Source organism: Ahaetulla prasina, chromosome 6 (genome assembly GCF_028640845.1).
Source record: "Ahaetulla prasina isolate Xishuangbanna chromosome 6, ASM2864084v1, whole genome shotgun sequence".
Classification (NCBI taxonomy): Eukaryota; Metazoa; Chordata; class Lepidosauria; order Squamata; family Colubridae; genus Ahaetulla; species Ahaetulla prasina.
This window is the reverse complement of record NC_080544.1, coordinates 44166521-44183894: the sequence shown is the minus strand read 5'-3', so window position 1 is coordinate 44183894 and position 17374 is coordinate 44166521. Positions and strand designations below refer to the sequence as shown.

Here is a 17374-nt window from a genome sequence, read left to right as displayed (position 1 = left end):
CTGCTTTACAAAAAGAGGCATTATTTTAATGCTTGGAACTGATATGCTGGGGACACAATCCAACTCAAAGCAAGCACTTTAAAATACAGCAAGAGTGTTAAAAGATACATTACTAAAATCCATGGGACTGAAATACATTTCTGGGTCTTAATGGTATTCGCTATTTTTCTTTATTATTTATTTAGGGAAAAGCAGCAATCTTTTTTTCAAGGCTCCATGCTAATTAATTGTTAGAACATTTACTTAATGTGAAACTCACTTAATTCAGAAGGATTCCCCCCCGCCCCCCGAGATGTGTATAGTATACAGCCCAGGCACAAACTAATTTTTGCCAGCCTGTCTTCTGAAAGGAGGAAATACATTTTCTAACTTTGATTCCAACAATTTCAGTGACTCTTACAGCTTTTATTGGGATTTACTCAACACGTCTTACTTAAGGATCTGCTCCTTTGCAAAGGGACAGTAATTTGTTCAGCTTCATCACCCTTAGAAAGGACATGTAATCTTCATTAACATGCCATGCATTCTGACAATTGGCACTTGGATTTAGATATATACAGATTTATTTTGTTAATTATGTCTATAGTGGTGGATATTTCCAACAGAAATCAACGAAGTTTTGTTTAGGAAAGATTATTTTAGAAAGGAAGAATACTGGCTAAACAAGATCTAGGATCACAGCATGGCAAACTTAATAAATATTCCCATCAATTCCTTAGAAATATCCTTGAGCTCATAGTAATTAAACCAAACCACTCAAAAAATAAAAGTAGGCAAATTATCTAACCTTACAAAACTGCAAGTAAGACAAAAGGCAAGATTCATGACATAATAAAGACTTTGTATATTTGCCTCTTTAATTTGTAATAAACCATTTTTAACACTTAAACTGAAATTTAACAATGACTTCCAACATTGGAGTTATTTACTATACAGAAGAGTGTGCCTAAGTATATATATTATAGATTAATATTCCTCATCTTGATGCAACACATTATACATTTGTTCTAACCTCATTAGAACACTTGTGTTTTTTTAAAAAAAGCATTAATATAACAATCCTAATGAATTCAACAAAGCAATATATTTTTAAATAGTTACTTGGTTCAGGAGATGTCATGGTGGAGACGATGACAGGTGGACCTGTACGCCTTGTAGATTTCTGACATGGCGAATAATGTCCAGGAAAACTTGGTCCCACAGGAGCCAGATTGGGTTCCACTTGGACTCCTTGCTTTCGAAGAATCTGAGGACTGTTGTGAGGGCTGTGAGCAGGGGAGGAGAGTGGATTTCTTTTCATCAGTTCCATGGGTACGGTGTATGTCGTTGAATAGGCTATTTTGGAATTTGCATGTGGACTTGTTTGTAGCGTATTCATAGGAATCGCAGAGGGGGCAGAATAGCCAGTTGCTTGACGAATATGCATATTGCATGGGCCCGAAGCACTATATCCAGAACTGGGAAGAAAAGGAGTGACTTGAGGAGAAAACCCTGTTGCGGTTTCCAAAAGATGTTGTGTTGGGGCACTAGATGGACGGCGAGTTAATTCTGCTATTCTTGGAGACGGTGGTTGCATTGAAGCAGTTGGTGACTGATATGCAGCTACACCATCCACCACAGGGTTAGTGAAAGGGTGGGTCCCATACTCATTCTGGAGTAATTCGCTTCGGTGACTAAAACTATTTGATCTGTTTCTGGGACGAATAGCAGTACTTTTCCTAGACTGCCTCTGGAGTTGCATTTCTATTTTGTAGGTATGAACAATTCGAGAAAGCACTCTTGCCTGCCCTAGATTTGGAGCCACTGATTTTATGTCATTGTCCTCCATCATTGCTAGCAAGCCTGGAGAATCAAATCCTTGCTGCAGCAATGCACCGAGAGTGCTTTCTGATATTCCTTCAGAACGCATCATGGCTAAATATTCTGGATCCACATTCCTTTTAATGTCCTGTCCTGGAAAAGATGCAGGCATCTGCATTTGAGAAGATGTCATTGTTGCTTCATAGCCATCATAAGGGACTTTTGTACTGAAATTGTCTCTGACTGGTCCATGACCACGATTTACAGAAGTGGCAGGCAGCATTACATTTCCATCAGGGGCTGCAGCTGAATTTGGATCGACTACCAAACATGTCGGAGCAACTTGTTTACTGGCTACAGAATCTACAGATCTCTCTACTACGTCATTATAAACTTGTCGATAAGGTAATACAGAAGGTTCTCCTCTGCATCTAGATGCAGGGGGTTCAACACCATACCTTGTTAGAGAAGGATCTCTATTTCGAATCCTCTGTGCTTCGGGAACCATCTTGATCACAGGATCTCTGTATATATGGCTGGCTTCATGTGGTACAGGTGACCGTACTTGCATCTGGTCCCAAGCCAATCTACCCCCAGGCATGCCATAATTCGATAAAGGTCTGTTAGTCATGTGATCTCTATAGTAGCATGAATCTCTAGGTGATCTAGTAGCTAAAGAAGGATCATTGTAGTAATCCTGAGGTGGCAAGGAACTCCGTGAGGACATCGCAGGCTGTCGGTCGTAATACATAAAATCAGGAATGGAACCTCTCCAAAAGGAACTCTGCGTAAAATGTGGTTCTGGATATTGATACAAGTCTTGTTTCAAGTCCGTACCTCCTTGCAAGATGATATCATGTGGTTTACAGCTTGGCTGCTCACACCAAAATCCCTCACCACCATAGGTTAGTGAATTCCTTCTCCCAGGAGGTCTCTGGTATTCAAATGTAGCGTCGCTCTCCCAGCAGCCTTCGTCCCATCCTGCAGCATCCCAGCTCTGAGAGCGGCCAATATGTCTGCTTGGAACTGGCATTCAGCAATATTTAGCTTTTAAGAAGGACAGGAAAGCTCTCCTGTAAAAATCTTTGGTTACACACATAAACAAATACTAAAAAAAAACACCAGAAGCCCTGTATCTGAATCCTTCTGAGCTTTAGGAAATAGTCCAGCAGGTGGTTTACTATTTCAAAGTGCTACCTGAATTATTTATTCTTCGAAACTTTAGTCGCAAAACAAGAAACGTCTAACAGTAACTCAGCCTGGCTCAAAATAAGTAGAATGGAAAGGTCTTTTCTGTATAATTCAGATGCAGAAAGGAGTTGCTCTGCTTAATCCAGATTTATCCCTTCCTGCCTGCAATGGCTAGCTCACATGGACAAATACACAAACACTGTGTGAGGATTAAAGGCTAAATAAAACTCTAAAGCTTTTGTTCCATGTGACACTATTTTAGCCTGATGGATGTAACTGCATCAGCCCCATCACACATCTTTAGTATATTTTCTACCACAGATCACGACCACTACGTGCTACTTTACATACAAACACACATAGGCAGGCTTTATGCATCACAAGACATAAAATTTATTTAAAATTATATCTTGAGAAAAAAAAATCCCTGGCAAAAAAAGGAGAGATGGTGGAGAGTATGAGAGCTTCATGTCAATTCAATCTTAATCCATCCTGATGAAATGCTAATCCACAACAACAGCTATGGAGACATTAAATAGGCACAGGTGTGCTGATCCCAAGAAGCAAGATACAGAAGTATATAAATCAATCATGCTTAAAACAAGCTAGGCATCAGTACAATACCTTATCAATGTCATACATTACTGGGGAATCAGAGAGAAAAGCAACGAAAAAGAGAAGCCAGTTTTAAAGTAACCACTCCAATTATTATATTATCCTCATAATTCTCCAATCCCTTCATCATCCAGGAAAGGAATCTGCAGATATTTAATTTGGAATTTGTAGTATGAAGGTTCGAGAAGAGGTCACAGAAAGAAATCACTGCAGTTATTAAGTTAGTAACATGGTTGTTAAATGACTTCCCCATTGACTGGCTTCCCCATTGACTTTGCTTGTCAAAATGTCACAAAAAATGATCACATGACTGCAGGACACTGCAACGGTCATAAATATGAGTCATTTTCTCAGCATCTGAATTTTGATCACATGCTGCAATTGTCATAAGTGTAAAAAACAGTCATAAGTCAGTTTTTTCAGTGCCATTGTAACTTTGAACGGTCACTAAATGAACTGTTGTAAGTAGAGAACTACCTGTAAAAACTGACTAAAAACACTGTAATGTTTTGTTTATTAAAAACTATCATACAAAATTAAAATGAAATCTTACTTTTTCCTGGCTAGATTAGTGTGTGCACATTTAAAGCTGATCTTCAATAAAATCACAAAACAGTTCTATTGTGAAAGACAAATCACTAATTCATTCTAATGTATCTTTCATGTAATTACAATAAGGATGCCATGGGTGGAAACTAATAAAATACAGCTATGATTTGTCACAGTGGCCAAAGTGGGGGAAGGTAATTTAAGGCTTCTGATTAAATTTGGACAGTTTAAGCGGAGTGCCCACTAATGATTATTTATGGAAAATTCTTTCTACATGGCAATACTTTGGCAGAAACTCACTTTATCCTGAAAGTTTTTCTACTACTTGAAACAATAGTAGAATCAATAAAAGTAATCTATGTAACTTCTTCAATTAGTCCATTCTGCAAGAACAATCCTTTCCCATGTTTACCTAAATTTTAACAATAATTGTTGTACTTTCCATGAATATCAATAAACATACTGACAAAAAGTATTCGTCATCTCTAAATCTGTTTTATTTTGTTAAGTACTCCAGTTTTTCCAAAGAATGTTCTCTTCTCAATACAGTGAATTTAAAAATAAAGCTAATTTATTTTTTTCATAAAATTTTTTGATTATAATTGACAACAAATCATCCAGTTCAATCTATATTTAGAACAGATGCTGTTGGCTCAGCCAATCAGGCTACATATTCTAAATAAGTCCTTGGTTTACTCCATCAAATCAATGAGAAATAGATTACACCAGGGGTGAAATGCTACCGGATCGGACGGGATCGCGCGATCCTGTAGCGATGGCAGCTGCTGGTTCGGAGGACCGGTAGCAAAAATCCCTGCCCCCCCGCCTCTGCTGAGCCGCACCATCTGCAGAGGTTTGTTTTTTTTACTTTTAAAAGCCGTTTTTGCTTCAGCAGAAACAGGCCTTTAAAAGTAAAAAACAGCAGAACCTGTTTTTACACGTCTTTATAGATGTATATACACATCTTTAGTATATTTTCTACCACAGATCACGACCACTACGTGCTACTTTACATACAAACACACATAGGCAGGCTTTACGCATCACAATCTCATCACAAAAATCTTCTTGGTAGGAAAACGCTTGGATGCTAGATTGGTTCTAGAATGGCAATCCATTTCCCAGTGCTTAAACATACTTCTACAAATGATGCCAAGAATTAGTAGTTCTTCAAGTGATGGTATGAAAGAGTCAGCCACGAATTCTGAAGACTTTGCTAGCTTATTCAGATATTCCCTCAGCTGTGTTCAGTGATTCCTCAGCCAGGGACAGAGTATAAATGACTTAACTATTACTGAGAGTCGGGAGGCTGATCCAATCTACAATCAACTTGTGCTAATTAGGCTGTGCTGAAGCTGAAATGGGCTGTTTCTTCTTGCTGCTTGCTGCAAGGAGGTAAATTGCTGGGAGGCAGAGGCCAAAGGGTGGGGGCCAGTGGGTGGGCGGGGCGACATTTGGTGTATAAGACACACCTAAATTTTCACCCCCTTTGGGGGGGGGGGAAGGTGTGTCTTATATGGTAAATACCAATCTTATCTCCCAGATTATTATTAAGTTCTCTGTGGAAATTATTTTATGATTCTGAGTCTTACAATAATACAAAAGCAAGCAGACATTTTTCTTCAGGTATAATGCAAAATATACTGAATATTAAAAGTGGAACATTAAATACTGTACAAGATACTCATATTTACTATAGTAACTTGTTGTACCCATGCTAATATTTAGAAATAACTCAATGATGAGTGTTTTTCTTATTTCTCTCCCCTATTACCATTATTCTACATCATACTTTAAATCATTCAGATATACATTACATCATGTTTTTTAAAAAACCCTTATCTTTCTATAGTTATGCAGCCATCACCATTTGAGAAAATCAGCTCCTGGAAATGCTTGAGATGATTGGGAAATCCTATGAGCCTTAGCTAGAGAAAATACACCCTTAAAGTACTTATTAACTGCATGTAATCATAATCTGCCATTCCCATAATATTTTAATAGCCATTGTAAAAGCATGTTGGATGGTGTATGACAGCAGCAAATGCGTTTAGAAATTCAAATTGTAAATATAGTTGGCAAACAACAAATGTCTCTCTGGCTTTATGTAAACAGCACCATTACAGGATGGAGAAAAAGTATTTTTGTAGTTGAAAAAAAACCACAACAGAGAAAGACTCAAAAATCCATTGTTCAGAATAAAATAATCTAAACTTCAATTGTAGCTAATGTTCTGTTAGTAGGGTTGTCCTCTGATCCTTATAAGTTTCTTGTATACTTAGCAACCACATCTGATAGCAAACTTCAAACCGGAAGGGTGGCTTTTGAAAAATCTAAAGCTGCCTGATAGAATCCTTTTAAGTCAGGTTCAAAGTCTGCTTTAGAGATGAGATAGAGCACTACACCTGCATATTTATGGCATTTTGATGAGAAGAGCACAGCTCTTTTTCTCTTGTGCCATACAGTTCTGGCAGTTGTCAGCATTTCTTTTGGAGGAGATTACAAAGGATGCATACTTTCACTCTGCTCTGGAGAAGATTAACCCACTTTTGACTGGGTTAATTAAACTGACAGCTGCAATGACTTTTACATTTTTCTGTATTACATGATGAAACAAAGATCCCTCTCCCCCTGCTTCCCAACCCAACACATACACCCTTGCTATGAGTTTGAGATGTATTTCCCTTATTGCTTCCCAAGTTATACTGATGTCAATGCAGTGGCCCATATATAGGAAACAATCCTTCACGTCGCTACATTCTGATGGTTATACAGATCATAACTTTTAAAAGCAATGGGTGGAGATTGTTTGGAGTCTATGGGAAGGGGAACAAGAATTTCCCTTGGCAAAACACATGCCAGAAAAACCTCAACTGGAATCTTGAGATATTATCCAACTAAGAAATTGATGCCTTGGTCACCTCACAAATAGATTATTGTAACACACAATACTTGGGGATGTCCTTGAAGAGCTGCAACTAGTGAAAAATGCAGCCGTATGAGCAATTATGTGCATTCTTTGATCAGTGCATGGTATGCCCTTGCCCTACAAGCTGCACTGCTTGCTAGTCTGCTTCTGAGATCAATTCAAGATGTTGGTAATGACCTATAAGGTCATAAAAGACAAGGACTGGGTTATTTGAGGGATTGCGTCTCCCTGGTTACAACTGCCCATCCCATGAGGTCCAGCAGAAGAGACATGTTACGGATTCTATATATTAAGGGGCGTCACCTGATGGGGCTAAGGAAGAGATTCTTTTCTGCCATGCTACCTGCTGGCCTTTCAAAAGGTTCTGAGGTCAGGGCTTTGATAATATGCCTGGGCATCTGGCTGTAGTATGGAGCCTGCATCACTTCTGATACATCAGTTGCAATTTTGCCACTGCTTATTTTTTATGGTTTTACTCTGATTGAATATGTTTTTGTTGTTTTATTTTTAATTCTCTTTCTTGCTGTTCCTAATTGTGTGAGTGCCCAGAATCACATAACTGAAACAGGGGAGGAGCTATTTAAATCAAATGAATGGGTGAAAGAAAGAATAAGCAGGCACTGTATCCTTTTAAGACCAGCTATGGCATACGGTGAAAAACAGCTATAGTGAAAAGCAGCATAAACATCTGAATGCACAATGGAATCCATTTTTGTATAAAATCAACAACACATGTCCTACTGTACTCTTTGGGATTTGAAACCTACATTCATAGTCCTGAATCCTGAGGGGATAATATCCATTTGTAGTAGCTCCAGTGAATAATAATAATAAAAAAAAAAACACCATCCCAAATTATCTTCATGGGATAACGATATGGTACTTAAACATATATAAAATATTTAAATGATTCCTTTGTGGCGAGATTTAGTATTCTTTCTTGACATCTTCCCAGATTTGGAGCATATAGGCCAATATATTGCAAGTTTGATAACATAGTAAGATTATGAGTAGTTGAAGGTGGACAGAGATTCTCAAACGCCATGATTACTATAACTGTGGATTTGAGAGTTGGAACTCTGTGCTTTCAAACCAATTTATGTAAAGAGATTCAGAATTTCAGAAGGCTAAACCAAATGCAGTTATTAGCTTATTCCTGGAGTAATGCTAAAATTAACACTGCACAAAATAAGTACAATGTTTTTCCCAGGTATTGCTTGCTAGTCTTTGCAAAAAATTACATAGCCTGTTTATCCAACAGCAAATGAGGAATTGCTTCCCAAATAACCAACTGTGAAATGAACAGAGGAAGATGTAAAACAAAAGAGAGATATTGGATATTGAAAGACATTAACTATTGATAGAGATATTGACATATGGCCAAAGACACTGCTGCTAAAAATCATAAATACTTTTGAAGATTATCCTGAAGTTCAGTCACTAATTGTGAGAGGCTTCTTTATCTTGTGAATGTAACTCTTGTGCAGAGGTATCTACAGAATCTAATGCTTTGGTCAAGATACCTGAATGCATATTGCACTGCTACAATGCAAGGTCCATCCTTTTTGTACATGCATGCAACATTGCAACACCTGTACAATGAAGGTGGAGCTTGCCTCCTAACAGCAAAATGCTCGTTTCATTATTCTATGCCCCCTAAAATCCCTGGAGGTATTTCTGTAATCTGTGATTCCTAAATAGGACTTCTCCTTCTTTTTCTCTTCAGGTAGAGCCTTCTGTTGCTAATATCTATATAGCATGTCCCTTTACTTTCTCTTTCTATCCCTTCCTGGCCAGTCATACCACCCTCCTGTTAATCCAAATTGATCTTTGTTGTTTTTTTGTTGTTGTTATTTCTACTTGAAAAAGAAAAGAAAAGGGAGTGTGTGTACCGCATACTCCTGTGTGGAGGAGTAATCTGTTTATGAGAAGAAATGGCTGGTACATGCAACTCAAGTGTCAATAAATTTTATAAATGAAGTACCTTATTTTACAGGCAATTAAGTTTAATCAGCACATTAATTCAATTAATATAAATTTATTATTTTATCCTCGCCCTGCACTTCTTTAGAGAGTGGTTTCTAAAAGATATATATATATATATATGTTTATCACAGATACATTTATTGAAAGGGGAAATGGTAGAATTAGAGCTGGCAACAATACAATAAAAAATTGAAAAAGCTGGGCAAAGTCCAGAATATTTGTCCATTGTTATGTTTCCGTCTACTCTTCCTTTTTGAGATCTTAAATTCAGGATTGTCTCCCTTTCAGATAAAAAATGTGTGTGCATGGGAGAGAGCGAGAGAGCATACATTAATTACACTAACTAAATGCAGCTTTTAGATGCAAAGATGTAACTGGGATGAAGCACTCTGTTCGTGTTGTTGTTTAATAAAACCATGATTGCTGCACTTACTTTCTATCTATTTCAACATAACTTAATGAGTGGAAAATATTCTGTAGATGTTAGGAATATTTCATTAGAAACAAAGGTTACATCAAAGCTTACCTTCACAAATTCTGTCCAATCGCTGTCTCTTGACTTTATGTTTGTCCACAAGTGCCATTGCGCTACTGTGTTTTAGTTTTGCACTACTTTCTGAATCAAAGGATAAAGCAATCCCACGAGAATTTATGGAAATTCACAGTAGTCCAAGTGCATAACGTTGCTTTGAATCCTGAAACAAGAACAGAGTTGTAGATTGTTGGCCCTTGGTAAAACAATAAATCTACACTGAAAACGTCTCCAGGTGCTACTTCTGTTTATGTGATGTATTATCAGTGCTTTTAACCCTTGAGTTACGTAACTAGAAACTGAATTATTTGGGACTTTTGGTGCCTACATGGGAATTTGCATAATTACTACCCATACATACCCATATAATCTCAAAATTTGACCTGTAACACACTCTCTGTGTCGTTTTGGATTTTATGTATCTAAAAGATGGAATTTGTAATTAATGCTTGGCTACTGTCCTACACTGCTGATCATCAAATGAAGATATAATGCTAGTAAATATATTTGTTTTACAAAATGTATTGCCACATGGACAGAGAGAAATAAATCAGGAACAAGAATCCCACATATGCACACACATAATCCACCAGCCATCTATTCAGTATTGAACCCAACAAAGTGCAGGTACAGAACTTAACTTTTTGAAAAAAGCAGAATTACTGTTACATCTTCCTATAAAGGTTTGACTTCTCTTATGAAATATTTCATTTGCAAAAAAAAACAAACCCACACAACTGAACGAGTCCTAAACTCCAGAATATTAAAGAGATAAAACAGATAAAAGAAGGCCTCTTTTCTTCTTGCTTATATTTACGGCCTCTAGATAACCTACTGAATATAAGCACTTTTGCTACAAAAATACACACTTCGTTGTAAGATCATTTTTATACTGAACTCTTATCTGCATCTACTGAGACTTGTGGCTGTGACTTATTCAGTTAACCTATAATTGGCTGCATGTAACCAAAGATGGCAGCAAGTAGAACTTTTCTAGGATTTGAAGGTATATAGCGTTGGCCCTGGTTAAAGCATGGATGAGAAACTGCAGACACTAGGCATATTGGCTAGACAAGGCAGTATTTCTTTTTTTAAAAAAAGCTTAAGTAATGGCAGAACACTTCTCTACTGGTGACAAGAAGGCTTGATAAACATAGTAATCATGTCACCTTCTTGGACAGCAAAGGTGACTAACAAGCAAGTACTGTAGTGCATAACACCAGATGTCCCTAGAAGGCAAAAAGCAAGAAACTGCATCTCACTTAATGTCATGCAGGGGAATTCACTGCAGAAAGCAATTATATTTGGAAGAGTTAGCGGTAAAACAGAACAACATAGTTGGAAGGGACTTTGGAAGTCTTCTATTCCAAACCCCTGCTCAAACCAGAAACCCTATAACAGACAAAAAAAGAAACTCAGTGGCTGGACATTGTCAAAGCTGACACCAGCTACAGCATAAAAAAATTCGAAGAAATATTGCAAGATTGGAAGTTGTGGACAGACCTGGCCCGTAGAATTGCCAAGAGTTGGAATTGACAATGGACAGCATCATTATCATTATCATCATCATCAATGAAGTCACCAGCTGAGTTCAGCTTTGAAAATGTTTAACCACATTCCATCTTACATAGTTAAAATCACAATCTATACTGATGGATGTTAAACTAAATAATTTTTATAGCCTTGATCAATTATTAGAACACTGAATCTGTTTTCTCACTTAATAATTCATTAACATATATTTTGGATCTTTTAAAAATAAAAAAAAATTCCCAGGTAGCCTGGGAGTGGACTATCTTTTGTTCGATTTGTCTTTCTTCAGTTCATATCCTTTTATACTTGTTAAGTATTTTCTTCATATATTTTTTTATTTTTTTAACAAACAAAAGTTTCTTAAGACTTTTGAATGCAGTTTCTGAAAATTATTTCAATCATATAGAGGGATTTAAAATCCACTGGAGTTGGGCAGCTACAATAAATTTTAATATCACGAATTAAAAAATAATATTTATGTATTACATTTGTTTGCTGCTCATTTCACCTTGGGTCTAACAATATTCATAGGATATTCTAAATTAACATCATACTTTATTATACACCATGGGCAATTTTAGCTAAATTCCATGTACTTTTCTGCCTTTTTTGGCAGGGGTGGTAATGGAAATCGAAAGACTTATACCAGGCAAGTTGGAAAAGTTAAAACAACAAACAAAAAGAGGCTTTGGACCAACATCAGATTTCAAGCAATCCTATATCAAACACATTAACATTTCACTAGGTAAAACTATCTTACCTGTGATTCAGTGAAAACACGTACCTTCCAAGATGAGAAAGTAATAGCAAGAGAAATGTGACCTAAATGTTGTGTATACAGTACTTGCATATTTGATGCAGTACCTGATCACCGAATTAGATATTTATATTACAAAAGTATTTAGGGTTTTATAATTAATACTGAAATAAGTCTCTTCTCTAATTTCAGCTCTAGGAAAAAAGGGTATTATCACCAAAACCCAAAATTCTTTGAGCTCAGAACTGCAAAGGTTTTTTAAAAGGTTTTTAGAAAACAAATGCCTGATTCTAGTTTATAAGGCTGAAAAACAATTTACTGAGCATTCCTTACTGTATTACTTGCATCTTGTTCTTCATCATCTTCTGTAATGGTATGTAAGGAATGACCTTGGGAAATGAGGGGAAGAAATGCTGCCAAGCCAGCGGTCAAATAAGAGACAGCATAACCCACAGCTGCATAGGGTAGTTCAGGGGAGGGAGTCTTCCTATATTCTCAGCCTATAAAATTGGTGGTGGGAGAACTGTACTTTTAGACTTGCAAGATTCTGTTTATGTAGCTTTACAATAAAGTAGAATTAGTTTAGCTGATTGTGTTTCTTATCTAGTCTACTTGGTAAGGATGACATTCATCTTGCAAGTCTGAAAATATAATTCTCCTGCTGTCAGAGCCTGAGAACCTAGGGAAGGTCTCTCCTGAGCCTCTTGGTCTGCCTTCTATGCACCTGTGGGCTATGCCGTCTCTCTTCTGATCATTCTCTAGGTAGCAACTCTTCAGCCTGTCTTCCAAGGTCATTCCCACATACATAACACCTCCTAAATGCTTGGCAAACTTCCCTTATTTGAATATCAAAAACATCTGTAATTCACAAATCAATTGATAGCAAATTTAATTTCTTAGCAAAGGATTAAAGGTAACCTTGTAAAATATTATGCACATATTAAGAGAGTTATATAATTTATCGATTAAGAATAGAATAGAATAGAATAGAATAGAATAGAATAGAATAGAATAGAATAGAATAGAATAGAATAGAATTTTTATTGGCCAAGTGTGATTGGATACACAAGGAATTTGTCTTGGTGCATATGCTCTCAGTGTATATAAAAGAAAAGATACCTTCATTAAGGTAAAAAGAACCCGCACCAGAGATTTGCAGTATTTCTGATGGATACCATGGCTCACTGTTCTACATACATATTAAAAATTAAGATGCAATTGTACTGTCTGTGGTTTTGGCTTATATAAAAGTTCTACATAAAGTTATGTAGAAGTTAAAGAAAAATCTTCTTGCCTGATTTAAAAAGTAAGCTAGACAAGATATGGTGTCTTTTGTGTTCTACACTGCAACTAAGTCAACTAATATTGTTAAATAAATACTTCGATTACATCTTTGATGGAAAGATAGGCTCCAAATGACTGCAGTGAGGATGGTATTTCATATATCTTCCCACCAATCATATTGAAGAAATCAATCTACATCTGTCAAGGTTCAATGCATCACAACCAATTTAGACAGCGATACTGATAATAGGCACCAGACTAGAAAGCAGGCAACTGTGAGTTCTATTCCGCCTTAGCCATGAAAGCCAGCTGGACCAGTCACTCAGTCCAACCCATCTTACAAGGTTGTTGTTGTGGGAAAAATAGGAGGAGTAATGTGTGTTGGACATGTTCGCTGCCTTGTATTATTTGTAAAATAAATAAAAGTAAGGTGTGTGTGTAAAATAAAACATTTAATCCAGTCTATATTTCTATCTGATAGCTTCTGATTCACTGGTATATTTTGATGTTAGAAGGGATTGTGTTCATATTCAGGGATATGATTTTTTGTCTGACTGGGTCATTATGTATTGACTTTTTCAGAACAGTATTGTTTGTTCTCTTTTACAATGCAAGCAAGAAGACTTAAAATGCTACAAAGGACAGAATATAATCATTGTGTTTTTCAGAAGTCAAAAAGCACACTCCCTAGCAGCCACAATCTTCATTGTTTTCTTTAGCACAACATCTCAGAAGAAGAAAAAATAACTTCAGTCTTCCAGAAACAATATACTATTAATAGTTAACAATGCAATACAATACCATTTATGGGAGGGGAAGGATCCGACTATTACGAATCTACTGCTTACTAGGATTACAATTTCATGGAGAATATTATTATTATAGATGGTTATCAATTATGCATCACATTGATAGTATAAAAAGAACAAAAGCTGAATTCTGACTGAAAGGAGATGGACAATTTCCTGATACTAAATGACCAATTTCCCAGCAATAGGATGGCAGCATAATCAGAGATTTATAGTAATAATTAATTGATTTTTCACTCAAAATGTGAAGATTCTAAAAGCATGAATCCCATTCTCATTAATAATTAATCCCACATTTTAAAAGTACAAAACCCTCTGAATTCTAAGCAATGAAGCTTTTAAAAACTGAATACTCATGATATTATATGTCACAAAATGGGAAGGGATCCCCTTGCATTTATAGCAAATGAGGATAACACATAAATAAATGTAAAGAATTTTCTGTTATTGATTCTTCTCCAAAAAGGCCTGCAGGGAGGGGCCAAAAATAAAAATGCAACCATTAGCGCATAAAATATTGTGTCCACCACATGCATAAAAATGGAGCAAGTGTCAGCTTAACCTTTTTGATCCCAGCCACCATTTCCTGATGGTGCTCCTGATTTCTCAGTTTAATTTTAATGTTTTTCTAACCCAAAGGAAGCTGATAGAAAAAGAGGTGGATATTTCTCTGGATCAGATTGGAGCTATGCTTCCGCCGAAGGTTCTTATAATTTATTCCCGATGTATTCACTAAATACTATAGGAGTTTTGACGTCTTCTTCCACTTGTAATGCTCACATATTTCACTTAATTTCTTTGCTCTTTTTTCTCCCCCCCCCCAAGAGAAAATTTCCTAAAAGACAAAATAGCTTCAATTTTTTTTTGACTGATAACACTAAAGTACAAGCATTTTACCTACAGCCTTAGACTAGGTACAAAAACTAATTTTGTTCTTCAAAGCTGACTATGAAAACTAGGGATATTTAGGTAGTTATTTTAAAGCTTTTTGTTTCTTAAAATTCTGCCAGTTTACACTATAAAACAATCTGGGATCCAATAAGAAAAAAAATCCACAACTACTTATTTCCAAAAAAGACAGAATGATGTTGTATTTATCGGTTATAATTTTTAAGTAACAAAATTGCAATTGATTCTGCTAACCATCATTCTTCTTGACGTAATAAAACATTAATTAACCATTTCGTCAAGAGCAAAAAAATTGAAAAAACATTTTAGCAAAAACCTGCAATTGTGTTTTGATGACTGTCATCATAATTAAAAGAAAGTCAACTTTCTCCTCACACCAGAGTAATAATTACTGTATTTTTCGGGGTATAAGACGCACCTTAGTTTTTTGGGAGGAAAATAAGAAAAAAGCTGATTGGCAGGTAGATTGGCCTCCCAGAATACCCCCAATCAGCTGTTCCCAGAGGTGAATTTTAGCAACAGGTTTCTTGGTTGTGAGCTCTGTGCCTTGCTTTTTTTTTTCCTTTTCTTTTTTTTCTGCCTCTGAAACTTCTGAAACTCTGTTTCAGAAAAAACTTTTTTCTGCCTCTCAAAGCCTCCGAAACTGACCTTCAGAAAAAAAGCCTCTGAAGCTCTGCTTGGGGGCTTCTTTTCTGAAGCTCTATATGGAGGCTTTCTTTTCTGAAGCTCTATTTGGGGGCTTTTTTTCTGAAGCTTCGTTTCTGATGCTTTTTTCAGCCTCTGAGACCTCGGTTTGAGAAGCTGGGCAGGGCTACATTCTGAGTATAAAACGCACCCAGATTTTCACCCTCTTTTTTAGGGGGAAAAGGTGCGTTTTATACTCTGAAAAATACGGTAAGTCACATGCCTCAATGGAGACTGTGATGCCTCAGCCAAAAGAAAACCAAATTTCTACTTACACCGGAGTAATCTACTGCCCTACCCTGAAGTGTTTCTTTGGAAAAGAAAAGGAAAAAAGTTTCTCTCCACATAGGAGTAATATAATTCAATGAAACATGCATTTGTCTCAGTCCAAACAAAATCACTATTAAACATCATGGCCAGGAGCACTGCTATATATACTTATCACTGTCATTATAAGAGCCACCATCTCTACTCACTTCTCTTTAGTGCTCATTAAAGGGAGATCAACAACTACATAAAGAAAGATTGCTTCTGGCCTCCAATAATTGACTAGGATTAGCAACCATAGTGTGACTCCATACTTGTAGTTCTTTTTTCCATACCTTTGAACTAGAACAAGAGAAGCAAGGATGTATTCAGTTTTAACATCATCACTACCTATGTCTGAGTTTCTTGCCTTTGCTCTGCACAGGATTCACTTTTGTTTTTCTACTGTCTGATCAGGCAAAAGACTACATAGTCCATCAGTGCTTTTTAAATTATTAAATCCCAAAGTATAAATATGTTACTGCAGGGCAAGTGGAGGCTTTGATTTGAAAATGAAGAAAGTGTTTTGCTGTATACAGCGCACATCTGCAGCTGCTTACTCCAAAGGCTTCCAGTAGTTGTAGAAGGCAGTCCTCTGATCATAGGAAAAGACCCAAATATTTTTAAGAACTATGGAAGAACCGACTATTTCACATGATACAATGCATTTTTAAAGCACAAAACCCAGCATGGTTTAATAATAAACTGTAATAGATTTGTACCATATAATATCAACTTGTTAACTCTCAAAATTCTTTTTGTTGTTATGTATTAAAAATGGACTGTGATTAGTGTGTGTGTGTGTGTGTGTGTGTGTGTGTGTGTGTGTATACCCCCACACCACATATATAGTATATGTGTGTGGATATAGTATATATTCCTTTTTTGAGAGACTTTCATTGGAATTTCCTTTTAATGTGTGTCATTGTGCACACAGAAAAGTGACAATAAAAGTTATCTTATTATTCTTACTATAAGACAGTACTTTCGGTCACCAGAATGTTTGCTGGGTTAGACATTATATCTAGCTCTCATTTAGCTCTCAAGCGGGTAGTAATTTGAGGGGCCAGGGTAAGTTGCCCCAAAATCTGTCTATATCCCCTAGTGACTTTATTTAATCATACATTTCAAAAAAACAAAAAATCAGCAAAAGCCTAACATCTAAAGGTAGGAAACAGGTAAAATGCAGGGTAATTCATAGATTAAAGTAATAGAGTTTCAATAAAACAACACCAGCAAAAAAAAAAAAAAAAAGCACCTGGTCTTGCTTGTATACATTATATGCTCTTGTCCAGTTACATCATTACTTTGCTTCTCCTAAAAATTAAGGGCTGACTGGCAGTTTCCACTGTGCTCATCAAATGTCATCTCATTGGCATCCCTGTGTCTCAAAAGACTATGGTATTGTGCTCTGGAAAGAGGTCCTAAAACAGCATCTAGTGTGACTAAAAAGGCCAATTTGAGAGTGGCAATCCCTTCCACACTGAGGG

General features: G+C 36.5%; 1 protein-coding gene across 12 annotated transcripts in view; it reads right to left on the bottom strand.

Annotated features, from left to right (window-relative positions):
• CTBP2 (C-terminal binding protein 2) overlaps positions 1–17374 on the bottom strand; it is a 283005-nt gene that overhangs the window by 91344 nt on the left and 174287 nt on the right. For 9 of the 12 annotated variants that reach the window (XM_058187567.1, XM_058187565.1, XM_058187568.1 and 6 more), the window contains one exon: positions 9597–9765. The exons of 1 other annotated variant lie outside the window; for it this stretch is intronic. In XM_058187567.1, coding sequence (XP_058043550.1) covers positions 9597–9654 — 58 coding nt within the window. In that variant the 5' untranslated portion in view covers positions 9655–9765. Of the gene's footprint in view, positions 1–1101; positions 2848–9596; positions 9766–17374 lie in introns of those variants that run through there. 2 more of the 12 variants (XM_058187563.1, XM_058187564.1) reach the window with 1 other exon arrangement.